A 27642-nucleotide genomic window follows, 5' to 3' on the forward strand; every position below is an offset into this window, starting at 1 on the left:
CAAGTGCTAGAGCTTGTGGTAAGCACTCCACGTGGAAGAGTGTGACTTGCGGGTCACCACTAGCAAGAGGACCGACGACAACCTTGGAGCTTGTCTCAACGGCGACGTAGCGTGTTGGCAAGCATGTGAACCTCGTGAGAAAATCACCGTGTCAACATTGTTCTTCTCATTGGTTTGAAATCCCCTTACACAAGCTTGTAATTATTTTCATATACATTGTGCTTGTGTAATTGCTCTTGCAATTTGTTAGCTTGTGTAGCTCACTAGTTACCTTCTTGCTTGTGTAGCATAGAAGTAGCTCCCTTGCGTGGCTAATTTGGTTTGTGTAACCTTGTTAGTCGCATTGCTTAGTTTGTGTAGCTAAATATTTGCGCTCTCTAATTTGGCATTGGTTGCCTTATTATTGAGCATTGCTAGTGAGCTTAGTAGCTTTGTGCTTTTGCTTACTAGAATTATGTAGGAGCTCCCCGGTGTGCAAAATACTAGTGGCATAGGTTTATGTGACCTTGCTCCTAGAATTGGATAGGTGAGCTCTAGCTAGCTTGGCACCTTAGTTGCTTAATTAGGATCATTGCAAGGTGCTAGAGAACATAGCTAGAGGGGTGTAGTCTTAGCTAGACCGATTGTTTTAATTATGTATTTGTTTCGGTTAGCCGGCGTGATTAAATTTAGAAAGGACTATTCACCCCTCTCTAGTCCGCCATCTTGACCCTTCAACCATGAGAGGCCAAAACTAGCTAGTCAACATAATCACTCCCCCTCTCCCCCAACGATACTAGAAGCATATTGGAGGGCAAGGTGAGTGAAAACTATTGGTGGGGCATGGGTTTGCCAACCTGAAGGTGGCATCCATGGCAACAACAATGGACACCCTTGAAGCCGTCTCAAGAGAGGGCAACAACATGAGATCTTCACGAAATGTGAGATTTTCATAGAGAGCAATAATTGTGTCTCACTCGCCATTTTGAGTCACAGAAATGACCTCCATTGCGATTACCAAGCAGATTTTAAGCGTAGTGAGCACTTTTGATAGAGATGACATGTGACATGTAGATGAGGAGATGCCAGGGGAGGGCTTCGTGAAGTCACGGGCAACCATCCCATCATCCATAGTGGTGGCGGTCGTTGGCAGCATTGTCGAAGAAGATTAAACACGAAAGGATCTAACCGATGACTACGCCTGTTGGGTGATGGGTCCTAGATCTAGATTTGGGAGAACTAGCAGCTGATGGGGAAACATCTTCCCCGAGTTAGCTTGTTGAAGACAACTATGAGCAAAGTGTTGAGAGATGGTAGCAAAGAGGCGTTCACTGAGTGTGAAGGGTGTGACTTTGTGCTACATTGAGAGGCATAACCGCGACGGCCATCGAGGGGGAGCCCCTAATCTAGATCTAGGAAGGCTCCCTGCAATGACCAAGCTAGCTCGGTGAACATCATCGACACAGACAACCAATGCAACAACGACAAGGGGCAGGGGGAAGGATGAAGAATGAGCTCCATGGGTGATGGTGGCCACAACACAAGGGGCTACGATGACAGCTATACCGTCAAAGGGAAGCTCTCACGGAGAGGAAGCGCATGGAGACCTGAAGGCTAAGGTGGTGGAGAGGCTGCGGAGAGGTGGAGAATCGTTGGCCGCAAGGGAAGCCCTAGGCGGGTTAGTACCCACATCACCACACACCATTTCTTCTCGACGTACCTCCATTCATCTCATGTGGTATTCTCATCGTAAGGTTTATGTGCTCCATCAGTGCCATCGACAAGCTTCCTGCCTCCATGTTTTTCCCGCCCATCAGAATTCCTCTCCCACCCACGACCGCCAGTGTATTTATTGTGGCTCTACATCGTCCCTCAATCACCACCTTATTTACTGGACAACCTAACTTTTGACCCCAACCCATTTTAAAGAGAGTTGTTATATTCCGGGTGTCTTGGTTTTTAGAAAATTTTCAGCTGGTACAATTAAAAGAAAAACACTGGAGATATAGGAGAAGTGTTTTTTTTCTATAGCCAAATAATGATAAAATTGCTTGTTGCCTAAATGACAATAAAAAATTGGGCACCTGATATATAGGAGAATTTCAAGTATAGCTACCAATATCTTTGCTTGAAAATTAATCTCCTAGACTTTAGATCGTATAAATTCAATATAATAAGCAACTTAAAACACCTAGCTACACGGCTGCCAAAAAAAACCTCGTCGTCCAGCCGTATTTCTTGGCATCACTCTCAGGATAACAAAAGCATATACGAGACAAAGTTGTCGAGAAAAAGAAAGGCTACATGGATCCAAAGAAAGGAACATTTCAAAGTAGAATGCATGCACCAATATATATTTGCTTCCATCCAAATATGATATATACGTATATATAAGATATATATTTGTCTTTCCCGTCCACTCAGTCATCAGAGCATCAGATTCTGCTTAAACACCAAGCAGAGTGCATATGTGATGAGTGACGACAATGCACGTGGCTACTTTAGGCCGGAGAAAGCACAGGACCCAGTAAAGCTGCCTGTATATATATATATACTGTTTTGCTATATTGCACCTGGATGCATTCTGTGCACGGAATTCACCCAGGCCAACCGGTGCGCCTAGTCCGTGCAACCGGCCAAATCAGCCCACTATCCGAGCGCGTCTCCCACATGCGAACTGTCACCCTGAAAAATATCATGCGTGCATCCTAGTTAATTTGTATCATCCACCTATCATGCAGAGCCACGTTGCATACAAATCCCACCAAACTGCATGCATATGTGGATGGAATCTTTTGTGGGTTAGATTCTTTGAAATAAATTTTCTCTTAAACCGTAACCCCAATTAACAAATCGTTTGTTGCATCTTACTCAAAAAAATATGCTTAACAAAACTAGATCCAATATGAATATATTTTATTATTTTTACAACTAGTTATAACTTTGCGTACCTTTTGCATCTGGTCTTCTTAACCAGATTCAGTTATAATTCAGAGTTGGTATCATATCTGATTGTAACTAGAGTAGCAATTGGGTTGCAACTGTGTAGTAACTGGTTATATGTACAACTATGTAGTAACCGGCTCTGTACAGAATACACCCAGGTCGGTAAGTGAGTCAGAGCGAACCAACCAGTATGCATGCACCCGAGACATCCAATAGCTAATTTGCTACTTCTCACCACTCATGGTTAGCCAGGTGCAACAAATACAACTAGCAGCCAGCATGCATGCATGGATGGAATCTTTTGTGAGTTTGATTCTTTGAAATAAATTTTCTTCTAAACCGTAACCCCGATTAACAAACCGTTTGCAGCATCTTACTCAAAAAATATGCTTAACAAAACTAGATCCAATATTGATATATTTTATTATTTTTACAACGCGTTGCACCTCTGTGCGTTAATGATTGCAACTATGTAGCAACTGGTATACAACGGAGCTGCAACCAGCCGTCCAGTGGAGTTGCAACTGGCCTACCCAACCGGACTGCAACTGGCTTATCACACGAGTCACAACTAGTCTACCACTAGAGTTGCAATTTATGTACGACAGAAGTTGTAATCGGCTGACGTCTAAGTTGCAACTGGTATACAAACGGAGTTGCAACCAGCCGTCTAGGGCAGTTGCAACTGGCCTACCCAACCAAATTCCAACTAGCCTATGCAGGACCCATCGGCACGCAACACACGAAGCTCAGTTGGTACATGCATGCATGGTAGCAGGCAGAGCTAGCATGCGCTTCTTGGATGCTTGCCACTGGCCTGGCTCTCATTTAGTTTTGTTCATCGGTTCATCCACGGATTCACGGTCATGTACAACTGTTGTCTGGTGTTGTAGTTGTACTGATCATAGAGATCAGATAGATTCCCTGCTCGCATGTTTGATCGATGTAGATGCGTGTGATGCCTGACCTACCTACCGAGACTCACCGCATGCATTCCCAGTAGTGTTATTTGCTGCAAGCAACTCCCGTGTGTGCATGCCTCTGTTTTAGTTTTTTTTCCTTTTTCTTTTTATTCCTTTCAGTGAAGTTCTTTCTTTCTCTTTCTCTCACCCTATGCATAATTAGTACGTGAAGAATGCTTTGTGGTGTGGAAATAGAACTACCATTGACACATTTTCCTTGCTCCCTGTGGCAAATTTTCTTCTGAGCACACCCATAGCAAGCCCAAGCATCTGCCTATGAGCAAGCAACTTTACAAGCAATTTCGTGCCAGCGTCGTCCGGTGCACAAGGAATGAAGGAACGTGAGCTGCTGAGCCAACCTGACACAGTTCATTGAAAATGTTTATGCTACCTGCTTGCTTGCTTGTTTACTATACATGAGTTCATTGAAAATGTTTCTGCTAAATAGGCTACAACCAAGTTGCAATTGTACAACTTATTGTACAACTTATTGCTTGTGTTGCAGACGTGCTTGAAACTCATTGTACAACTTAGATGTAATTACATACTTTATTTTTTTAACAAATATAGCCTTCATGGATCTTATTTTGTTAAGCACATTTTTTCGAAGAACCTACTTCAAACGGATTCAAAAATGGATATGTGGTTTAGGAGATATCACATTTTTTTTCGAATCGAATCAAGAAAAGATTCCATCCATGCATGCTTGCTGGTGGGTGGGTTGACCTGTGAGGTGGCATCATGTGGTTGGTTGTGTCCATTTAATTTTGCATGCACGAGCGTAGGTTTGGCAGGAAAATGTGGGGAGGGTCCTGCAGGCGTGCGCTGGCGCGTGGACCGCAGGGTTAGAGAGGGTCTGTGCACTCGTTGAATGGAATGCAACTGGCCTATCACACGAGTCACAACTGGTCTACCACCAGAGTTGCAATTTGTGTATGACTAAAGTTGCGATCGGCTGATGGGCTGAGTTGGAACTGTTATACAAATAGAGCTACAACCAGCTGTCTAGGGCAGTTGCAACTGGCCTACCCAACCGGAATGCAATTGGCCTATCACTAAGGTTGCAATTTGTATAGGACGGAAGTTGCAATCGGTTCAAGGGATGAGTTGCAACTGATGTACAAACGATGCTGCAACTAGCCGTCTAGAGCAGTCGCAACTGGCCTACCCAACAGGAATGCAACGAGCCTAAGCATACACCCAGAATCGTGTCCTTGTTGTCAGAATCATACAATCCTCATGTCCGATATGGTGCAGCTCTAGTTGTTGGAATCTCCTATGTCGGAACAGGATTGAGTGAAGCCATCACCTTGCTGGAGACTCTTACATCAGACGTCGTTGACTTTGTACGCCAGGGCGCTCTGATTGCCATGGCAATGGTGATGATCCAGACCAATGAATCTTATGATTCACGTGTTGGAGCATTCAGGAACAAGTTGGAAAAGATCATTCTTGACAAGCACGAGGACACCAAGAGCAAAATGGGCACCATACTAGCTTCTGGCGTCATTGATGCTGGCAGCAGGAACGTCACCATCAAGCTCAAGTCAAAGTCAAAGCATGACAGGCTCACTACCATTTAGCCTGTTCGCTGGTTGGTTTTTGGGCTGATAAGTCTGGCTGGTGCTAGTTTATTGTGAGAGAAAATTACTGTACCATGGCTGATAAGCCCTGACTGAAACCAACAAGCGAATAGACTGACTGTCGGACTGCCTGTCTTCACCCAGTTCTGGTACTAGTACCCACTCACCTAATTCATTAGCCTTGCCTTCTCCCCGACAGCTCTCATCGAACTCAACTCCGATCTAAAAGTGCCAAAGTTTGAGTAGTCGTAACTGGTTTATTATCCTAGTTGCAATTGGTGGACTTGACCAGTTGCAATTGCTACAGTTGTAACTAGTTTAGTGACCCAGTTGCAACTGCGGCGGCATGTGCATGACTTCCTAGTGTAGTCGTAACTGGTTTATTGTCCTAGTTGCAATTGGTGAACTTGACTAGTTGCGATTGCTACTGTTGTAACTATATTAGTGACCCGGGGGCAGGGCCAATTGGCAATGCAGCTTCTTGTTGTACTTGCAGGTCACGAGGGCAGATATAGTGGCCAACGGATTCGTTCTCGTCTCGTTTGTGCATGCGACTCCGTGATGCGAACAGAACTGATCGAACTTGATCGATCTTTGCATCAACTACAAGTCTGCAACTACACCTTAAATGTAGTTTCCTGCGTGCATGATGTAGTACAGTTGTGGTTGTTTTGTTGGTTTGGCTCTCCCTCGATCTTGTCACATGGTTCATGATCGAGAAGCCCATAGCTTGTATGGAGTTCTAGACTGTAGGTTGCCCTCGATCTTGTCAGATTGGCCAAAGTGCAATCACGATCCAGCACACTTGTAAATGGGTTTCTCTCCACATGCATGCATGCACTGGATCTATTATACGAGTACTCGGTTGTCCATGTCGTGCCATTAATTTGTAGCGGGCAAAAGCACTGACGACTGACGAGCGAGGTTGAAGGCAGGGTGTATGTGTGTATGCATGGCGGACCATCAGCGCAGACAAATACATCTGAATAGTGAGACCGGTCGGCCGGCGAACGTAGCCGCTAACTGTGTTGTTGCAACCAATAGTAATTGTGCAGTTGCAATCGATAGTAATTGTGTAGTAACAAGTTGCAACAAGTACTAACTTGGGTTGCAACTGGGCAGTACCTAGTTGCAACTAGTACCAACAAGAAAACAACTAGGTTAGCCACGTGCAACAAAAAATAGCCAGCATGCATGCATGGAATCTTTGGTTGGTTCGAATTTTTGGTACAATTTTTCTCCTAAACCATAACCCTGATTGACAAACCGTTTGTTGTGGTGTACTTAAAAAATATGCTTAACAAAACTAGATCCAATATGTGTATATTTTTTATCTTTTAAACGAGTTGCATATCTGTGTACTAGCAATTGCAACTTTGTCTACTACCGAGTTGCAACTAGTTATAACTCGGTGTATTATTTGCATCTACTCACTATAATCACGTTAAGTTGCAATTTTGAGTTGCAATTATATCTGGTTGCATCTGCTCACTATTCGGTAGGAGTTGCAAGCGTATCTGATTGCAATCAGTGTAGTAATTGTGTTGCAACAGAATAGTGACTAATTGCAACTAGAAGTAACCGGGTTACACCACGGTATAACTAGTTGCAAGCAGTGCTACTTAGGCTACAGCCAAGATGCAATTATGTTGTAGTTGTGCTTGCAACTCACGCTACAATACAGATGCAACTACATACTTAAAAAAAACTTCGTCAAATATAGCCTTCATGGATCTCGTTTTGTTAAGCACATTTTTCCAACAACCTAGTTCAAATGGATTTAAAATCGGATCTGTCGTTTATGAGATCGCATTTTTTCATTTCGAATCAAGAATAGATTCCCTGCATGTATGCTTCCTGATTGGTGGGTTAACCTGTGATGTGGCATCACATGATTGGTTGTCTTCATCTATTTTTTGCATGCATGAACGTGGAGTTTGTTAATGCAAGGACCAGCTGCTGTGCGGTACGTGTGGAGTCTGGTCCGGGCTGGTACGTCTCTCGCTCGCCGCTCGCTCTCGCGGTCGGGTGCATTTGCTGCACAGAATGCACCCAGGTGCATTTTAGCCTCGTTATATATATATATATATATATATATATATATATATATATATATATATATATATATATATATATATATATATATATATATATATATATATATATATATATATTGTCGGTGTTTCGGACCGGGGGGTCCTCAACCGACTACTAAATTTGTTCTGCGTGCTCCCAATTTCGGATGGTGATGCAAAGAGACACAAGGTTTATACTGGTTCAGGCAATTGGTGCCCTACGTCCAGTCTGAGAGATCGAACTTGTATTCCTTGCACCGAAGTGCTCGTAGTAGGGGGTTACAAGCTAAGGGAGAGAGGGAACTAGTCCCAGGTCTCGGCAGGGTGTCGTGTAGACCGTCTGAGACGTTGCTCTCAAGCGGCTGGAATGTGTGCGTGTGTGTTTTTTCGGTCGCCTCCTAAGTGGCCCTAGTCCTCTCCTTTTATAGTTGAAGGGAGGGCAGGGACAGTACATGTATTACTGTGCGGCATCGTGCCAACAGGGGCGGCATGTCCGAACCCTGTGGCCTGTTCCTATGGCGGCATGGCCGTCGGAGTAGTCTGTCCTAGGAGTAAAGGGGCGGTGTGGTCGTCACATCAGGTCCTGTGCGTCGTGGGAGCCCAGGGAGTGTCTCGGAGCAGACGTGGCGGCGAACGTGCAAGCCACGGTGGACAGATTGTGCGCGAGGCTGAGGCCTGGTTGGTGCCGAGGCTTGTACTACGGTGGGGGGTCTCGGCAGGCACGAACCCCGAGACTACCGAGGCCCTGGTGTACAATGCCGAGGCCTTGAGCGGGCGGTGGGTCGTGGGCACAGTGGTAGGACACAGTGGCCAGTAACCCCCATCATACCCTGTCCCAGGCACTGATCGTGGGCATAGTGTTGGGACACAGTGGCCGGTAATCCCCGCCGTGCCCTGTCCTGGTCGGTACGGCGCTGATGCGACTTCGGGTCGCGTCGGCCATTCTGTGACGTTGACCTGTTGTCCGGCTGAGATTGCGGGAGTGGTTGAAAGTATTAATGAGACATGACGCGCTGTCGGGAGGGTCGGCCGAGGCGGGGGGCGAGGGACCGCGGACGAGCCGGCCTCGAGCGATACGGAGAATGCTCCTTGCCGAGGCCTCGCGCGAGAGGCCTCACGCGATATGGAGAACGCGGTCTCACGCGAGATGGAGATTAGGCTCCTTACCGAGGCCTCGCGCGAGAGGCCTCGCGCGAGACGGAGAATGCGCCTCCTGCCAAGGCCTTTCGTGGAGAGCCTCGGGCGGGGCAGAGACGGCGTTCCCTGCCGAGGCCTTCCCTGGGGGGGCCTCGTGTGAAGTGGAGTTGGCATCAGGATGCCGAGGCCTCCTGCTCGAGGCTCGGAGTGAGGAGGGGGAGGACCTAGTGGGCTCGGTCACGGTGGAGGAGGGGCCCACATCTTACCTTCTTGCTTTTATTATTTTTGGATGAGACCTTGGCAACCCGTTTGATGTTCTGCTTGGGGTACCCCATTCTAAGGTACCCAACAATAGCCCCTGAGCCTTGGGGGGAGTGCGTGCACTCCCCCTGAGGGTTTGCCGAGGCTGGGTTCATACCTACTCCGTAGGAATTGGGGTTTGTTTTTTGAGGTTCTGGTGGGTGCGCGCGAGCGCACCCGCCGGGTGTAGCCCCCGAGCCCCTAGGGGAGTGGAGTTACTCCTCTAGGGGCTTTCTTCATTTCTGTGTCTGAACGAGTAGTTCTTATTGCATTTGCCAAGCCCCCAAGCGCAAGTTCGGGTTGCGGGGGTCTCGGCGAGGCTGCAGGGAAAAAGGCCTCTAGCCTCTGCGTGGAGCGAGAGGTTCGTCAGGGGTCCCCTGACTTTGGGTATGATCCTCATGCTTCCTTTCGCTCGGAAGGAGGGGTGGAATGTGCCAGGCTACCCTCGATGGGCACGAGCGTGGACACTTCCGATGAGCTGTTAGCGGGTAGTCCGAGTGGAGGCCCGAGCCCCATTCGCTGGGGGACGGCTAGTGGTCCAGGGATGCACTCCAAGAGTACCGGGGGGTTTCTCTAGTGGGTGCTGAGGCTATTCGCGGGCCTTAGTGGCTCGGTGCCTCCCTACAGTGGGATCCCATTCGGATACTTCCCCGCCGGTCTTGGACACGACTTAGGACGCCTCGAGCGACCGTTCGCTCAGGTCTGGGCCATTCGTAGGCTCGCCCCGATGTCGTCCCTGACTCTGTTGCCCTGGGGCGGCTGTCGAAACCTTTTGGAGGCCCAGCCTTCGAACCCCTGGACCGTAACGGGCTCGGCGCCCTTTTATCGTGTTTGTAGTGAAACTTCTAGCGTGGTTTTGGACTGTTTGTCTTTGTCTTGGGTGTTCTGGCCCTTTCACCTGGTCTTCACGTGTCCTTTTCGTTCGGACGGAGGGTTAGTTTGCCGAGCCCATTCTGGTCTCGGCGAGGTTGTAGGAAGAGTCCCTAGCCTCTGCGTGAGAGGGCCGTCGGGAGTTCTCCTGACTTTTTATACGCCCCTCGCGCATGAGGGTTTGTTTGTCGAGGCCTCTTTGGGCGTGAGCCCGGGTCATGAGGTCTTAGCATATTTGTAGGAGGAGCCCCCTAGCCTCTGCATAGGGCAAGAAGGCCGTCGGGGGTTCCCCTGACTTTTTATGCGACCCTCGCGCTTCCTTTTTGCTCGGAAGGAGGGGTGGAATGTGCCTTGCTACCCTCGATGGGCATGAGCGGTGGCACTTTCGGTGAGCTATTATCGGGTAGTCCGAGTGGAGGTCCGAACCTCGTTCATTAGGGGACGGCTAGCGGTCCAGAGACACACTCCAAGAGTACCAGTGGATTTCTCTAGTGGGTGCCGAGGCCGTTCGTTGGGCCTCGGTGGCTCGGTGCCTCCCTACGGTGGGATCCCATTCGGATACTTTCCTGCCAGTCTCGGACATGACTTTGGGCGTCCCAAGCGTTTCGCTCGTTTGGGTCTCGGCCTCGTACAGGCTCGCCCACAGTCGCCCCTGACTCTGTTATCCTGGGGCGGCTGTCGAAACCCTTTGGGGTCCAGCCTTCGAACCCCTGGATCGTAATAGGCTCAGAGCCCGGTTCCTTCCTGTGAAAGGAACAGGCCGCGGGAAATATCTTCCCTATCGGCTCGGCCACGGGGGGGGCACGCCATTTGAGGCGGTTTCATGGGGAGGCAAAACGACGCCTGCTGCCGTAGTGGCCAAGCGCGACGTGATGGACGGGACGTAACTGTCCTCGCATTTAATGCGGGAGACGTGGGCGCGTGGGCCGCCGAAATCGGCTCGTGGTTAACCACGCCGGATGGGGAAAACCTCCCCGATTTCATCGCCCGTTTGTTTCACGTCCCCCCTGCATAAATACCCGAAGAGTCTCACCCCTCCCTGTCTTACCTTGCCTGCCACCTCCGTCGAGCCGTCGCCAGAGCCGCGGGTGCCAGGAAGAAGAGGAGAGAAGAGCGAGCCTAGGGGAAAAGCGAGAAAAAAGCGAGAGCGTGTTGGGAGAGAGAAAAACTCACCGCCGTGCCTAATTCCTCCATCGCATCCATGGCCGGCAACGTCGTTGTTGTCGAGGCGGATCCTTGGGATCCGTCGGATGTCACTGAGGAGATGCTCCAGTCGCTTGTCGACGGTGGACTCCTCCGCCCGGTGACAGACTCTAGTAGGCCGGAGTGGATTGCTCCGTATGGTGAGCTGGAGCCGAGGCCCCGCGACGGCTACGTCGTGAGCTTCGTCTCCTTCCATGAGCGCGGCCTCGGCGTTCCGGTGGGCCGGTTCATGCGGGCGCTCATGTATTACTATGGCGTGGAGCTCCACAATTTTAATCCTAACTCCATCGCTCAGGCGGCTATCTTTGTTGCCGTCTGCGAGGGGTATTTGGGGATCGCTCCCCATTGGGATTTGTGGCTCCACCTGTTCCGGGCAGGGCATACTACCAAGCCGACGGGCACGTCGAGCAAGAGGAAGGCATCGAGGGCCGGAGGCTGCACCCTCCAAGTGCGTCAGGACCGCCTGCATCTCTACATCCCGGCCCAACTCGCGTCCTCCAACCGCCGGTGGTACACGAGTTGGTTTTACCTCCGCAACGACGACGGAGGACTTCCCCCTTATACCGGGTGGATTGTGGGGAGTTGCCCAGAGAAATGGAAGTGGGGCGTCCCAAAGGTCGACCTGCCCAAGCTGGAGCCGCTCCTAGAGGGGCTGGCGAGGCTGCGGAACCATGACCTCACCGTCGCTGTGGTCGTGGCCGCCTTCCACCGCCGGAGGGTGCTGCCGCTGATGGCTCAGCGGCGGCGGCTGTTCGAGATGAGGCCGGGTGAGCCCATCGAGGGCACTCGGAAGTCTTCCTCCGCCCTCTCCGACGAGGAAATTCACCGTCGGGTGGGGAAGACGGTAGATGTGAAGTTGAGGGGTGGCAACCTAACCCCCTTCGCGATGCGTCCATCACGAGGGTTCCTTTCGCTGGTAAGTCGAGCGCCGCTGTAGCCTCTGAACCTCCTCGATCACCCTTTATCCTTTGTTTCCTTATGCACGTTTGTCGTTTCTTCAGGGGATGAGGGACGTGCGCTCCTCCCCGCCGCCCATTCCTGAGGACGCGGGGCAGCAGGCGATCAACCGCGCTCACGCCGACGCGCAGAAGAAGCGGAAGGATGCTAAGGCAGCGAAGCGCACGAAGCATATCCTTGCGCGCGAGGCGTTGGATAAGCGCCGCCGTCAGCAACGGAAGGATGGTCTCCCGTTGGAGGAATCCCCGTCGACGTCGTTGTCGACGGAGGCCTCGGACGGGAATGACAAGGGCGAGGGGGGGCGAGGCCCCCTAGACCACCTTCCAGATGTCGAGGAGGTGGCGCCCGGGGCGTCGGTAAGCAGCCTGGCACCCCCGGGAAGGGGAGAGGAAGCGGACCCGGGGCCGGCGGTGGCCCCCTCCGGGGCCGAGGCCGACACGCCCAAGGCGCGGGCGTTAGGCAAACGCGCCGTCAGCCCTGTAAGCTCGGCGGTCGCGGCGGAGCCAGTGGCAGTGGAGGCGCCGCCGGCGGCCTCGCCGAGGGTCGAAGGGGCGCCGGGGTCCACCGAGGACCGGCCGGCGCCGATGGATACGGATGCGACGCCAATGCCGCCGCCTCCGCCGTTGCGGAGGAGGTTTGCTGTGGCGAAGCTGGGGCTGCCCCGTTCAAAGTAAGTGTGTTTTTGGCGAGGTTATGGTGTCTTCCATTTGCTTTTTTGGTCTCGTGCTGACCCTGTAGGTTAATTTTCTTTAGTCGGAAGCGACCTACGGACGACCTCCCCTTGGCGCCCCTTAAAGCGCTTAAGGCGAGCCCCGGCTCCTCTGCCCACTGGGTGGCGGAGGCACAAGCCGCCATCCAGCGCGGCGCGGCGTCGGCGAGGGTCGACCCACAGGAACTGGCTGCCCAGGGAAGGGTTGCCGAGGCGGCCCCTACACGACCGGATAGGGCCATCGTGCCCTTTGTTGCCGAGGCTCCCGGGGCCTCTGGGGCTGAGGCGATGGGGGCCCTGGCGCCCATGACCGCCGAGACCGCAGTGTCCGCGGCCGGCGCTTCTGCGTCTGCCAAGGCCATAATGACGGAGGCCGGAGCCCCCGAGACCGCAGAGGCCGTGATTGCAGAGGCCGGAGCCCCCAAGGTCACCACGGCCGTCGTGACGGCAGCGAGGCCGTCTGTGCAGGAGGCGGAGATGTCGGCGGCGGAGGCCTCGGCCGTGCCCTTGGCTCAGGGCCCGCTGTTGTTGTGGGAGAGTGCCCAGGAGACGGAGGTCTATCCGATCTCCTCCGACGATACTTCCTAGGCGCGGGAGGTGGTCGGCGCCGAGGAGGCCGATGTTGTGGAGCAGCCGGCGCCGCTCTTAGATGAGGGAAGCTCGGCCCTCGTGCGGGTATGACCCGAGCCCCGTGGGTGGGATCACCCGCGGGTACTGTGGCGGAGCCGGGACGACCCTGAGGGGGAGCCTCTGTTCACCCTCGAGGACACGGCTGAGGGCGGGCGCTGGAGTACCTTCGAGCAGTACCGCGAGCTAGAGGAGCGGTCGCTACGGACGGCGCTGTCCGTGGTGGCCGACGAACTGCCCGGAGTCGCCCAGGTTCGTGTTTTCCCTTTCTCGCGCAACGTTGTTCTTTCCTTGGTTTTGTTGCAATCGACGACCTTTGCTCTGCTTCCTCAGGAGCTCGAGACCCGATCCCTTGGGAAGTCAGTCTTCCTTCAGCGGGAGAGGGGAATCTGGGACCAGCTTCAGAGGCAGAGGGGCCTTCTTGCCGATGCTAATGAGCTTCTGTCGGCTCGAAGCGTGGAGGTGGAAGACCTCCGCCTTCGCTGTGCCGATGCGAAGGTCGAGGCGGCCACCGCCCAAACGTAGCTCGCCCCCTTGGCGGCGCGGATCAAGGAGCTAGAGGAGGAGCTTACCCACGCCATCAGTGATTGGGATGCCTTTAGATCCCGGGCTGAAGAAGCAACGGCCTCGAGCAAGGCCCTCGCCGGGCAGCTGGGGGTAGAGGAGAGTGCGCACCGGCTAACCAAAGGCGCTCTAAACGAGGCCCTTGCTGTGGTTGAGGCCTCACGAATCGAGGCTGTGGTTTTGAGGGGGATGGTCGAGGGTGAGTTTGAGTCCCCTTGTTTTGTTTTCTTTCCCTTATGCTTGCTCCCTAACTTCCTTGTATGACGCAGAGCTGGGGAGTGAAGCTTCCAGGGCGGCCGAGGCCTCTCGAGTCGAGGCCCAGCGGTTGAAGGAGAAAGCCGAGGCCTGTCAGGCCGAGACCCGACGCTGGGAGCTGAAGGCCAAGGGTGAGCTCCGTGGGCTTCCGTCCCTAACTTAGGTTGTTTTTTCTCTGGCTTGACCTCATTCCATTTTCTGTGGTGCAGAGTCAGAGGCGGAGATCATTCGGGCTGCCGAGGCTTCCAGCGCGGTGCAGACGGTGCTCGAGACCGAGATCGGGGAGCATGAGGCGCTAAAGTGTGCTGCCCTTTCCACCTGCGAGGCCCTGGAAGTCGAGGGGGTTCAGTCAAGCAGCTCCCTTGGGAGCCGCTTGATTGCGCTGAGCAGCAAGATGCGCGAGCGGCTCCGAGGGGTGCTGCACACGGGTGTCAAGCGGGCGATGGCCGTCTTCTCCTCTCACTACCTTGGCGTCGACCTCCTGGCCATTAGTGATGGCTATGTTCTGCCTGATGATGACGAGGAGGCCCACGCGGTGGTCGCGAAGCTGCTGGAGGCGGTAGAAGGCCCTGGCACGGCACTGGCGACGCTCTTTGAAGAGGAGGTGGTTCCTCCCCTACCATCTGCTGGCGCTGGAGGCCCTGAGCCTTGATCTGGGCCCCGGGGGCTATGTAAAGATAGAATAGGGGTTATTTTTGTACCATAACGTTTGTGGCCGTCGAGGCCTTTATTTCTGACGTATTTGTGTTTCTTAGTTGTTTTTCTCATGTTTCCGAGCCTTTGCCCTCTGCTGCTCCTGATCAGATTTCGTTTGCAAAACACCCCTTTGGGGCCTAAGTCGTCCCTTGAGCGAGAGGTATTGAGGGAGTGTCGTAGCCCGGGGGCGTAGGCCGTCTCGTGACTCAACCGGCCTCTTGCTTAGGAAACAGACCTTGGTCCAAGGAGTCTCTACAAATGATTTGTCAGAGCCTGCTAGAGACTTGGCGTAGGAATTTTTTCGAAAAGCAACTAAAAAATAGTGCGTGGGACCTAGGGGAAGTCCCCCATCTAGCCCCCGAGGGAGGCTTGGTTCTACCGAGGCAGAGCCGAGTCTCCCTTATTGTGTTTATTGTACTGCCGAGACCTACGGTGGGCTCGAGGGGTTTCTCGAAAAATAAAGACCAACTAAAGAACGCTTTTTAATTGCATTTCGAGAAACGACATATACAATGCTTGGAAATTTAGGGATAAAAGCGACGTAGTTGTTCTATGTTCCAAGCGTTGGTGAAGATTTCGCCCTTCTCGTTGGCCAGCTTGTAGGTCCTAGGCTTCAGGACTTGGGCGATGATGTACGGTCCTTCCCATGGCGGGGTCAGCTTGTGGCGACCCTTGTTGCTCTGTGCTAGCCTCAGCACCAGGTCGCCTACCTTCAGGTCTCGGCCTCGTACACGTCGGGCCTGATAGCGCCGCAGGCTCTGCTGATACTTGGCCGAGTGTAGTAGCGCGACATCTCGGGCTTCCTCTAGCTGATCGAGGGCGTCCTCTCAGGTTGTGCGGTTGCTTTGTTCGTTATAGGCTTGCAGCCTCGGGGAACTATATTCCAGGTCGGTGGGGAGGATGGCCTCGGCCCCATAGACTAGGAAGAAAGGCGTGAACCCCGTGGCTCAGCTCGGAGTGTTCCTCAGGCTCCAGATGACCGATGGGAGCTCGGCGAGCCATTTCTTGCCAAACTTTTTCAACCGGTTGTGAATTCTTGGCTTGAGGCCTTATAGGATCATGCCGTTGGCACGCTCTACTTGGCCATTGGTCCTTAGGTGTCCTACGGCCGACTAGGCCACACGGATGTGGTGGTCGTCGCAAAATGTTAGGAACTTTTTGCCGGTGAACTGCGTCCCGTTGTCAGTGATGATGGTGTTGGGGATCCCAAACCGGTGGATAATGTCAGTGAAGAATAGCACTGCCTGCTCGGATTTGATTCGATTGATCGGACGGGCCTCGATCCATTTGGAGAACTTGTCGATTGATACCAGTAGGTGGGTGTAGCCCCTGGGGGCCTTTTGCAGAGGCCCGACCATGTCGAGCCCCCACACGGTGAACGGCCATGTGATGGGGATGGTTTCCAAGGCCAGGGTCGGGAGATGTGTCTGCCGAGCGTAGTACTGGCATCCTTCGCAGGAGCGTACTAGCTTGGTAGCGTCGGCGACCGCCGTCGGCCAGTAGAACCCTTGGTGGAAAGCGTTCCCTACGAGCGTCTAAGGCGCCGCATGGTGCCCGCAGGCGCCTGCGTGTAAGTCCCAAAGCAGGGCTTGGCCAGCCTCAGAACTGATGCATCGTTGAAGGACACCTGAGGGACTTCGCCTGTATAATTCACCATTGTAGAGGGCGTAGGTCTTGGCTCGGCGCGCAAGCCGTCGTGCTTCAGTTCGGTCGTCGGGAAGCTCCCCCCGATCAAGCCAATCGAGGAACGGGACTCGCCAATCTACGTCCTGATCAGTCTGCGGAGGCTTGGTGCTGACTTCCATGACCTCGGGCTCGGTCGAGGGTGTCTCGGCAGCAGAGGGGGCGTCGGGCTTTGCCATGGGTTCCCCAGGTGGGCCCTCCTCTGCTGTCGAGGTGCAGCCGATGGAAGGTTTGTGGAGGTCTCTGGCGAAGACGTTTGGGGGGACCGGGGCCCGTGCCGAGGCCATCTTTGCCAGCTCGTCGGCGGCCTCGTTGTACTTTCGCGTGACGTGATTTAGTTCGAGACCGTCGAACTTGTCTTCTAGGCGTCGCACCATCTTGCAGTAAGCCTCCATTTTAGGGTCGAGGCAGTTTGACTCCTTCATCACTTGGTCTATGACAAGCCGTGAGTTGCCTCGGATGTCGAGGCGCCGTGCTCCAAGCTCGATGGCGACCTGTAAGCCATTGATGAGGCCCTCGTATTCGGCCACGTTGTTGGAGGCGGCGAAGTGGAGCCGCACCATGTAGCGCATGTGTACTCCGAGGGGCGAAATGAAGAGCAGACCCACGCCTGCCCCGGTCTTCATTAGGGATCCATCGAAGTACAGGGTCCAGCACTCCGTCTAAATCTGAGCAGGTGGCAGTTGAGTATCTGTCCATTCAGCCACGAAATCGGCCAAGACCTGAGACTTGATCGCTTTTTGAGGCGCAAAGGTCAAGGTTCCCCCCATAAGCTCGACAGCCCACTTGGCTATCCTGCCCGAGGCCTCCCGGTTATGAACTATCTCGCCTAGGGGGAAGGATGATACCACAGTCACTGGGTGTGACTCGAAGTAGTGGTGCAGTTTGCGCCGGGCCAGGACCACGGCGTAGACTAGCTTCTGGATGTGGGGGTAGCACGCTTTGGTCTCGGAGAGCACCTCGCTGATGAAATAGACAGGTCGCTGGGTAGGCAGAGTATGCCCTTCTTCCTGCCTCTCTACTACTACGGTGGCGCTGACCACTTGGGTTGTTGCGGCAACGTAGAGTAAGAGGGCCTCATCCATGGCTGGGGGTATCAGAACGGGAGGATTGGTGAGCAGCCTTTTGAGTCTGTCGAGGGCTTCCTCGACCTCGAGGGTCCAAGAAAAACGCTCGGACTTTCTCAAGAGTCGGTACAGAGGCAAACCTTTCTCGCCGAGGCGCGAGATGAAGCGGCTTAGGGCCGCGAGGCATCCCATGACCCTCTGCACTCCCTTGAGGTCTCTGATTGGTCCCATGCTAGTTATAGCCGAGACCTTCTCTGGGTTGGCCTCAATGCCGCGTTTCGAGACTATGAATCCCAAGAGCATGCCTCGGGGGACCCCGAACACACACTTCTCGGGGTTGAGCTTGATGCCCTTCTCTCTAAGGCATTTGAAGGTTACCCTCAAGTCATTCACGAGATTCTCAGCCTTTCTGGTTTTGACCACGATGTCATCTACGTAGGCCTCGACGGTCTACCCGATGTTGTCGCCAAAGACCTGGGTCATGCACCGCTGGTACGTGGCTCCTACATTTCTGAGGCCGAAGGGCATCGTCACGTAGCAGTACATGCCAAACGGTGTGATGAAAGAAGTCGCGAGCTGGTCGGACTCTTTCATCTTGATCTGATGGTAACCAGAGTACGCATCGAGGAAAGACAGGGTCTCGCACCCTGCGGTGGAATCAATGATTTGATCGATTCGAGGTAATGGGAAGGGGACCTTTGGATAGGCTTTGTTCAGACCGGTGTAGTCTACACACATTCTCCATTTCCCATTTTTCTTCTTGACTAAAACGGGGTTAGCCAACCACTCTAGGTGGGATACTTCCTTAATGAATCCGGCCGCCAAGAGTTTCTGTACCTCCTCTCCTATGGCCCTGCGCTTTTCTTCGTCGAAGCGGCGCAGGCATTGCCTCGCCGGTCTAGATCCAGCCTGGATGTCTAGGGTGTGCTCGGCGACTTCCCTTGGTATGCCCGGCATGTCCGAGGGACTCCATGCGAATATGTCGGTGTTCGCACAGAGAAAGTCGACGAGCACGGCTTCCTATTTGATGTCGAGGGTGGTGCTGATCCTCAGCGCCCGGTCGTCGGGGCAGGCGGGGTCGACCAGGATGAGTTTGATGGTTTCAGCGGGCTCGAACGCCCCTGCGCGACGCTTGGAGTCAGGCACCTCGCCACTGAGTTGGTCGAGGTGGGCGATGAGGGTCTCGGCCTCTGCAAGAGCCTCGGCATACTCGATGCACTCGACGTCACAGTCGTACGCATGTTCGTACGTGGACTCGATTGTGATGACACCATTAGGGCCTGGCATCTTGAGCTTGAGATAGGTATAGTTGGGCACTACCATGAACTTGGCGTAGCACGGTCGCCCCAGAATGGCATGGTAGGCTCCCCCAAACCCGACTACCTCAAAGGTGAGGACTTCCTTGCGATAGTTGGAAGGGGTGCCAAAGCAGACAGGAAGGTCGATGCGCCCAAGGGGTTGCGTGCGCTTCCCTGGCACGATGCCGTGGAAGGGTGCGACGTCGCCTCGTAGTTTCGACCGGTCGATCTCCAAGAGCTCCATGGTGTTGGCATAGAGGATGTTGAGGCCGCTGCCTCCGTCCATCAACACCTTGGAGAGTCGGGTGTTGCCGATGATCGGGTCGACGACCAGTGGGTACTGCCCGGGGTTCAGAATACGGTCGGGGTGGTCACCTCGATCGAAGGTGATCGCCTCTCGAGACCAGTCGAGGTACTGGGGGGTGGCCACCTTGACCGAGAAGACTTCTCGGCGTTCCCTCTTGCGCTGCCGCGCCGTAAGGCATGCCGAGGGCCCACCGAAGATCATGAAAGCGTTGCGTACCTTGGGGAACCCGTCGTCCTTGTCTTCGTCCCGACCGCCGGCACCCTTCTGCTTGGCGTCATCGTCGGGGAGCCCGAGCCTGGTGTAGTAGCGCCGCAGCATGGTGCAATCCTCGAGAGCGTGCCTGACGGGGCCCTGGTGGTAAGGGTAGGGTTTCTTGATCATGTCGTCGAAGGGCCTAGGGCCTTTGGGGCCTCGGGGATTCTTGCGCTCTGTGGTCACGACCAGATCAGCTTCCAGTACCTCCTACCTCCCTAGGCGCCCCTTTTTCTTTTTCTTAGGGAGGTGGGAGGCTGAGGCCTCAGGGGCCTCTTCCCTCCGCTTACCCTTGGTGTCGGCGTCGGGGAAGATGGCTCCGACGGCCTCTTCCCCTGAGGCGAAGCTGGTGGCGATGTCGAGGAGCGCGGCAGCAGAGCGCGGGACGTTGCGACCTAACTCTCGGACCAAGTCCCGACAAGTGGTGCTGGAGAGGAAAGCCTGGACGATCTCCGAGTCGCCGACGCTAGGTAGCTCGGTGCATTGTTTGGAGAAGCGCCGAATGAAGTCTCGGAGAGACTCGTCCAGCTTCTGGCGACAGCTCTTGAGATCCCAGGAATTCCCAGGGCGCACGTATGTGCCCTAGAAGTTCCCGACGAAGATCCTATCCAAGTCGCGCTAGTCATGGATTTGCGAGGGAGGGAGATGCTCGAGCCAGCCTCGCGCCAAGTCTGACAAGAGCAAAGGGAGATTGTGGATGATGAGCAGGTCATCGTCCACGCCACCTAGTTGGCAGGCTAGGCGGTAATCGGCGAGCCAGAGCTCCGGGTTGGTCTCGCCGCTGTACTTTGCGAGATTGGCCGGCTGTCGGAACCGAGCGGGGAAAGGAGCAGCGCGGATGGCCCTGCTGAAGACCCAAGGGCCTGGCGGCTCAGGGGAAGGACTGCGGTCTTCACCGTTGTCGTAGCGACCACCTCGGTGTGGGTGGTAGCCCCGAGCGGGCCCCTCGTTGTCGTGGCATCGTCGCCTGCTGACCACCTCATGGTCTCCCTGCACCTCGCGTCGATTGCCGAGGCGGTCTAGAAGCACGGGGACCCTGTGGGCTTTTGGCGCTCGGTCAGGCTCAGGACGAGCCGGGGCTTCCCTGTCCTACCGAGGCGGTGCCGTGAGAAGGTTCAAGGCGCCCCCGCGCCGTCGGGAGCCAGAACTCTCGGCCTGCTGAACTGTAGCGGTCTCTAGGAGATCGCGGAGCTCGCCGCGGACCCACCGCCCCTCTGTGGTAGAAGGCTCGGGCATTGCGCGGACCAGCATTGCCGCAACCGCGACATTCTGGCTGGCGCAATTGAAGACTGGGGGTTGCTCACTCCCTTTGTCGTCACGGATGCGGTGATGCACATCGCGGGCTCTTCGTCGGGCTCCCCCGCCTTTGCCGCGGCCTCACTGTTCCTGTTCGAGAGAGTCTCGAAGCTGCTGCAGAAGGAGCTGGTCTTGCTCGACCTTGGCCTGGAGCTCACGGAGCTGCTCTAGGTCTGGGCGCTGAGGTCATGCAAGAGCGATGTTCTCATTTCATGCGGTCGGCAGGACATTGCGTGGGGGCGTGATGGCGCCTGCCCCTGGACGAAGTGGGGAGCGGCTACCTGTTCCCTCATCCTCTTCGCCTGCCCTCGGCATCCCGAGCCCGACGTGAAAACACTCGCGAGTAGGGTCGTAAGTGCCTTCGTCGTTGGAGTCGAAGTGACCAAAGCAGTAATCGCTTGTGGCCAAGAACTGGTGCAAAGTCCCAGGGTCATGGAGCCTGGAGAAATCCACTCCGGGCCATGCCTTGTCCTCATCCGAGGAGTCGGCATGGGTGCTTAGGTCGAGACCGAAGCGCTGGCAGCGCTCTGAGGGATCCTCACGAGCGGTAGCATAGGTGTAGGCGTAAGAAACGGCGGCATTTCTCAACCCAAAGGGGTATGGGGATGGTGCCGTCGCCGGATTTTGCTCCGCCGGGGTCAGTTCTCCAGGGAGTGGTGGAGTGGAGCTTGATGACTGGGCACCATCGCAAGCCACCGGTGTTTTCCCTTTGTCCAGGCTCAGGCCAGACAGGTCCCCAGCCAGGGACCCCGTACCAACAGCTGGTCGTAGGGTATCGGCGGGGAGTGGCGTGCCGCCCCGGGTTCTCATAGTGTCGGGGTGGCCTTGCTCGCGTCGTGCCTGGCGAGCGCGGCGAGAGCGGCCGCCCGGGCGCCGCCTGCGCCTGGGCTGCCGATGCGTAACTTCATCGTCGGACGGTGGGGCTCGGGGAGTGAGGAGTACCATGTCGTACTCATGCCCTAGAGACATGAACTCTAGGCTCCCGAACCAAACTACGGTGCCGAGACGTAATGGTCGTACGGGGTCTGCCATCCGGAACCTGCTGGGATGACGAAATCGGCACGCAGAGATCCCCTACCTGGCGCGCCAACTGTCGGTGTTTCAGACCGGGGGGTCCTCAACCGACTAGTGAATTTGTTCTGCGTGCTCCCGATTCCGGATGGTGATGCAAAGAGACACAAGGTTTATACTGGTTCAGGCAATCGGTGCCCTACGTCCAGTCTGAGAGATCGAACTTGTATTCCTTGCACCGAAGTGCTCGTAGTAGGGGGTTATAAGCTAAGGGAGAGAGGGAACTAGTCCCAGGTCTTGGCAGGGTGTCGTGTAGACCGTCTGAGACGTTGCTCTCAAGCGGCTGGAATGTGTGCGTGTGTGTTTTTTCGGTCGCCTCCTAAGTGGCCCTAGTCCTCTCCTTTTATAGTTGAAGGGAGGGCAGAGACAGTACATGTATTACTGTGCGGCATCGTGCCAACAGGGGCGGCATGTCCGAACCCTGTGGCCTGTTCCTATGGCGGCGTGGCCATCGGAGTAGTCCGTCCTGGGAGTAAAGGGGCGGCGTGGTCGTCACATCAGGTCCTGTGCGTCGTGGGAGCCCAGGGAGTGTCTCAGAGCAGATGTGGCGGTGAACGTGCAAGCCACGGTGGACAGATTGTGCGCGAGGCTGAGGCCTGGTCGGTGCCGAGGCTTGTACTGCGGTGGGGGGTCTCGGCAGGCACGAACCCTGAGACTGCCGAGGCCCTGGTGTACAGTGCCGAGGCCTCGAGCGGGCGGCAGGTCGTGGGCACAGTGGTAGGACACAGTGGCCGGTAACCCCCGTCATACCCTGTCCCAGGCGCTGATCGTGGGCATAGTGTTGGGACACAGTGGCCGGTAATCCCCGCCGTGCCCTGTCCTGGTCGGTACGGCGCTGATGCGACTTCGGGTCGCGTCGGCCATTCTGTGACGTTGAGCTGTTGTCCGGCTGAGATTGCGGGAGTGGTTGAAAGTATTAATGAGACGTGACGCGCTGTCGGGAGGGTCGACCGAGGCGGGGGGCGAGGGACCGCGGACGAGCCGGCCTCGAGCGATACGGAGAATGCTCCTTGCCGAGGCCTCGCGCGAGAGGCCTCGCGCGATACGGAGAACGCGGTCTCGCGCGAGACGAAGATTAGGCTCCTTGCCGAGGCCTAGCGCGAGACGGAGAATGCGCCTCCTGCCGAGGCCTTTCGTGGAGAGCCTCAGGCGGGGCGGAGACGGCGTTCCCTACCGAGGCCTTCCCTGGGGGGGCCTCGCGCGAAGCGGAGTTGGCGTCAGGATGCCGAGGCCTCCTGCTCGAGGCTCGGAGTGAGGAGGGGGAGGACCCAGTGGGCTCGGTCACGGTGGAGGAGGGGCCCACATCTTACCTTCTTGCTTTTATTATTTTTGGATGAGACCTTGGCAACCCGTTTGATGTTCTGCTTGGGGTACCCCATTCTAAAATACCCGACATATATATATCCCCTAGTGCAAGAGCGAACAATCTTTGCAACTTGCATGCTTGTATGATCGAATCATCCCTTATGTAAATCATCGTCGCCTCATCTCTCTCTCTCTCTCTCTCTCTCTCTCTCTCTCTCTCTCTATATATATATATATATATATATATATATATATATATATATATATATATATATATATATATATATAGGGAGAGGCTATTCAATAGCCGGCTACAAAATAAGTTATTCTGTAGCCACCTCCATTTACTATAATTTTATATACTAATTTACCATAATGTCAATACATATTTACGATAGTTGGGTTACTATAACACATGGGGATATTTACCATAACATTATATTAAACCACTTAGTAAGGAGTTACTATAATCTCATAAATTAACATAGTAATTATCATAACTCAAAGTGGCTACAGAATAAGTTATTCTGTAGCCAGCTACAGGATAGTAGTTCTAATATATATATATATATATATATATATATATATATATATATATCGGTTGCTTAGTAGTACGGCTAATGTGTTAAAAGTCGACCGGTCACTTGCATGGGCATGGCACGTGTACTCCGTACGTTGTTGCTGCTTCCGTGCTTCGATTCAATTCACTTCTAAGGAGTAGCATGATGATGGTCTTTGTCGTCCTTGGTGTCCTTTGTCGTCCGGCCGGCGGGTGGCCCCGCCTCGGCGAGCATCTGCACGACGTCGGCCATGGTGGGGCGGAGTGCCGGCATGCTGCAGGTGCATCGCACGGCGATGCGCAGCGCCTGCACCATCTCCTCCTTGTAGGGGCTCCACGCGAGGCGCTTGTCCAGCGCGTCCGCCTCGGCTCCGGCGCCGGCGGCCACCTTGCCGGACACCCAGTGCACGATGTCCCTCGTGTCCCCGAACTCCGGCTCGATGGGTTTCCTCCCCGTGGCCAGCTCCAAGAGCACCACGCCGAAGCTGTACACGTCGCACTTGGTCGTCGCCTTGGACGAGTAGGCGTACTCTGTCATGCATCCATATATTGATTAATAATGTTAATTAAAAAAGGAGAAAAGAAATCATGCATGCATATATGCATGTAGTCCCGTTGATCCTACCTGGCGCGAGGTAGCCGTAGGTGCCGGCGATGGTGGTGGTGGAGGCGTCGCGGTCAGCGCCGCCGCCGCCGCGCGCCTGGAGCACCTTGGCGATGCCGAAGTCGGCGACCTTGGGCTCGAAGTCGGCGTCGAGGAGGATGTTGTAGGACTTGATGTCGCGGTGGACGATGGGGAAGGGGAGGTCGTGGTGGAGGTAGGCGAGCCCCTGCGCGACGCCGAGCGCCATGCGGTGGCGCGTCGGCCAGTCCAGCAGCAGGTAGCAGCCGTGCAGCGCCTCCCACAGGTTGCCGTTGGGCATGTACTCGTACACCAGCAGGTTGCAGTCGGCGCCGGAGTAGCAGCAGTAGAGCTTCACGATGTTCTTGTGCCGGATGCTGCCCAGCGTCTCCACCTCCGTGCGGAGCTCGCGGTCGCCGAGCCACCCGCCGCGGTCGCTGTTGCTGCTGTCTCTGCTGTTGGCGGTGGTGGTGTTGGTCATCGCCACCGCCGCCGCCCAGTCCACCTGCTTGCTGCTCGGCGGCCGCAGCCGCCGCGTCGACACCCACAGCTTCTTCACCGCCACCAGCTCGCCGCTGCTGAGCTCGATCTTGTACACGGTCCCGGAGCCGCCGCGGCCCACGATGTTCGTGTCGATCAGCGCCTCCAGGATCTCGTACTGGTCAAAGGTCAGCTTGTGGAAGCTCGTCACGTCGTACGACGCGCTCCACCCCGGCGACGACGCCAGCGCCCCGTCCTGCTCCGCGAGCCACCGCGCCCGCAGCACCCACCGTCGCGCCAGCGCCAGCATCGCCACCGCGCACACCAGCGCGCACACGCCCACCACCCACACGTCCCCGGCCAGCCCGCGCCGCAGGCTCGGCCGCGGGCACAGCGGCAGCGCCGGGTCCGTCAGGTTCAGCCGGAACGCCACGCACAGCCCCGGGTTCCCCGCCACGCTCTCCAGCAGGCCTTCCTTGATGAGCTGCAGCGGCACCGGCCCCGACAGGTTGTTGTTGGAGAAGTCCAGCGAGTTTGGAAGCAGCTTGCACAGCGAATCCGGGATCTCGCCGGACAGCGCGTTGTCCGACAGGTTCAGCACGTTCAGCGTCTTGAGTCCGGCGAGCGTCTCCGGGATGGACCCGTTCAGCCGGTTCCCCTGCAGGGACAGCTGGTTCAGCTTCGACAGCCGGACCACGGACTCGGGGATGGGGCCGGAGATGAGGTTGTTGCTCAGGTCGATCTTCACCAGCCCCGACGCGCCGGCGATCTCCGGCGGGAGCACGCCGGACATCTGGTTGTTGGACCCGAACAGCGACGTCAGGTTCGTGGCGCCCGCCACCGTGGCCGCCACGGGGCCAGTGAAGTGGTTGTAGTTGAGGTCGACGATAGAGGCGTGCGGGAGGCCGAAGATGCCCGGCGGCACGTCGCCCTCCAGGTGGTTGTTGCTCACCCGGAACCGGAGCAGCGGCGTGCACTCGGCGTACGCCGGCGGGATGGGCCCCGTCAGGAGGTTGCTCAGCACCAGGATGTATTGGAGTTTCCGGTTGACGCAGGCGTACGGCGGCAGCGGGCCTGTCAGCTGGTTCTCCGACACCTCGATCACGTTGAGGTCCGAGTACCGGCCGAGGTCGGCGGGGATCTCGCCGGTGAGCTGGTTGCGGTACACGGAGAGGATGCGCAGCTGCGTGGAGTTGCCGAGCACGGCCGGGATGGGGCCCGTGAGGCGGTTGGTGTAGATCTGGAGCACGCGCAGGTTGCGCAGCGCGCACAGCGACTCCGGGATGCCCCCCGTGAGGCGGTTCTCGGAGAGGTCGATGTCGGTGAGCTGCGTGAGGTTGCCGAGCTCGGCGGGGACGCCGCCCTCCAGCTCGTTGTAGTAGAGCTCCAGGAACTGCAGCCTCGGGAGGCGCGCCAGCGACACGGGGATGGTGCCGGTGAGGTAGTTGCCGCTGAGCTCCAGGTCGGTGAGCGACGTCATGTTGCCGAACCACGCGGGGATACCGCCACGCATGGAGGTGGTGGAGAGGATGAGCACGCGGATGCGCCGCAGCGGCACGAACAGCGACTCGGCCGGCCGCCACACGTCGAAGCCGGGGTTCTGGTTGAGGTTCACCACCTCCAGGCTGGTGACGTTGGCGATGGATGTCGGGAACGCGCCGGTGAAGAGGTTGTTGGACAGGTCCAGCACCCGCAGCGCGCGCAGCGGGGACAGGTCGGGGGGCACGGCGCCCGACACGCCGGAGAAGCTGAGGTTCAGCACCTCCAGGGAGGTGCAGTTGAGCACGCCGAGAGGGAACCCGCCGCGGACGTCGTTGTACGCCATCCGGAGCTCCCGGAGCGCGGGGAGCGCAGCGCAGACGCCCGGCGGGAGCCTGCCGACGAGGCGCCACGACGTGACGTCGATGCCCGTGACGTTGCCGGACCGGTCGCAGGTGACGCCGTGGAAGCTGCAGTAGTCCGGCGCCGGCGACGTGAAGTCCCACCACCTTGACATGCCTGGCCCCGGGAACTGCTCCTTCATCTTGGCGAGGTAGGCAGCCTGCGTGTCCAGCTCCAATGCCGCCGCCGGACCGCCATCGCCGGACGCGAAGAAGAAGATGACGAAGAGAACGTACCAGAGCGAGGGTGGAGGTGACCAGAGAGTGGACACCATAGCACCAGCTGACCAGCAGGTAGGAGATAGAATCTAGAAGAAGAAGAAGCAAGCTTTTCTTGTGCTGGCTCGATCGTACGTGTGCCTGCAAGCTTGTGCCGCTGTTGTTGAAAGGAGCTTTGTTGCAAATGGGATTGGAATGGTGAGGAGAAGCTATCAGGAAGGGAGGGAGTACATAAGTGGAGTGGGAATCTGTGGAGGGAATTGGAATTGCTGAATGGTGATGGTGATGATATAAAGGAGAAGGGAGGAGGGAGAGATGCATGGCTTCTTCTGTTGGGGATATATGCACTGCCCTGCCAGGCCCCAGCTGTCCTGCTCATTGCCAATCACAACAAAACTGATTGGTACCTCAGTGTATAGTTGGCCATTTGGCCCGGGCACTATGGGCCGGCCTAAGCACGACACGAATCAGCACGGCCCAGGAACGGCCCGGCCCGACGGCCTTCGTGCCAGTGCCTGGCACGGTCCGGCCTTAGTGCCGTGCCTAGGCCACCATTCTGGCCTGTAGTGCCGGCCCGGGCACGGCACGCTATATGGGCCGGCTCGGCAGCGGCACGGCTCGGCCGCAGGTGGCCGTTGGATCCCCGGCCTCGCTCCCATCGGACCGTTGGATCCGCCGTTGGATCTCCGTTGCCCTAATTCATTTGCTCTCAGTCAGTCAGTCGCCTCGCTCTCGGCTCT

General features: G+C 55.9%; 2 protein-coding genes across 2 annotated transcripts; one reads left to right on the forward strand and one right to left on the reverse strand.

The window, feature by feature from the left end:
* Positions 1-4218: 4218 nt before the first annotated feature.
* On the forward strand, positions 4219-5470 carry LOC136507820 (26S proteasome non-ATPase regulatory subunit 1 homolog B-like). Its single transcript, XM_066502424.1, has 3 exons — positions 4219-4228; positions 4336-4410; positions 5145-5470. Exons 1-3 carry the CDS (start codon positions 4219-4221, stop codon positions 5468-5470), a joined length of 411 nt encoding a protein of 136 aa, XP_066358521.1.
* Positions 5471-23565: 18095 nt separating this feature from the next.
* On the reverse strand, positions 23566-27092 carry LOC136508298 (receptor protein-tyrosine kinase CEPR1-like). The gene is made up of 2 exons (XM_066502960.1): positions 24327-27092; positions 23566-24232 (listed from the first exon to the last, which is right to left on the reverse strand). Exons 1-2 carry the CDS (start codon positions 26956-26958, stop codon positions 23853-23855), a joined length of 3012 nt encoding a protein of 1003 aa, XP_066359057.1. The 5' UTR covers positions 26959-27092; the 3' UTR covers positions 23566-23852.
* Positions 27093-27642: the final 550 nt, after the last annotated feature.

Source organism: Miscanthus floridulus, chromosome 15, assembly GCF_019320115.1.
Source record: "Miscanthus floridulus cultivar M001 chromosome 15, ASM1932011v1, whole genome shotgun sequence".
NCBI classification, from domain to species: Eukaryota; Viridiplantae; Streptophyta; class Magnoliopsida; order Poales; family Poaceae; genus Miscanthus; species Miscanthus floridulus.

Coding starts and splice junctions, on each gene's coding strand:
- LOC136507820 (XM_066502424.1), top strand. Junction 4,411..5,144: donor AGACGTGCTTGAAACTCATT/GTACAACTTAGA, acceptor GATATGGTGCAG/CTCTAGTTGTTGGAATCTCC.
- LOC136508298 (XM_066502960.1), bottom strand. CDS start 26,958: ATGGTGTCCACTCTCTGGTCACCTCCACCCTCGCTCTGGTACGTTCTC. Junction 24,233..24,326: donor CTACGGCTACCTCGCGCCAG/GTAGGATCAACG, acceptor GATGCATGACAG/AGTACGCCTACTCGTCCAAG.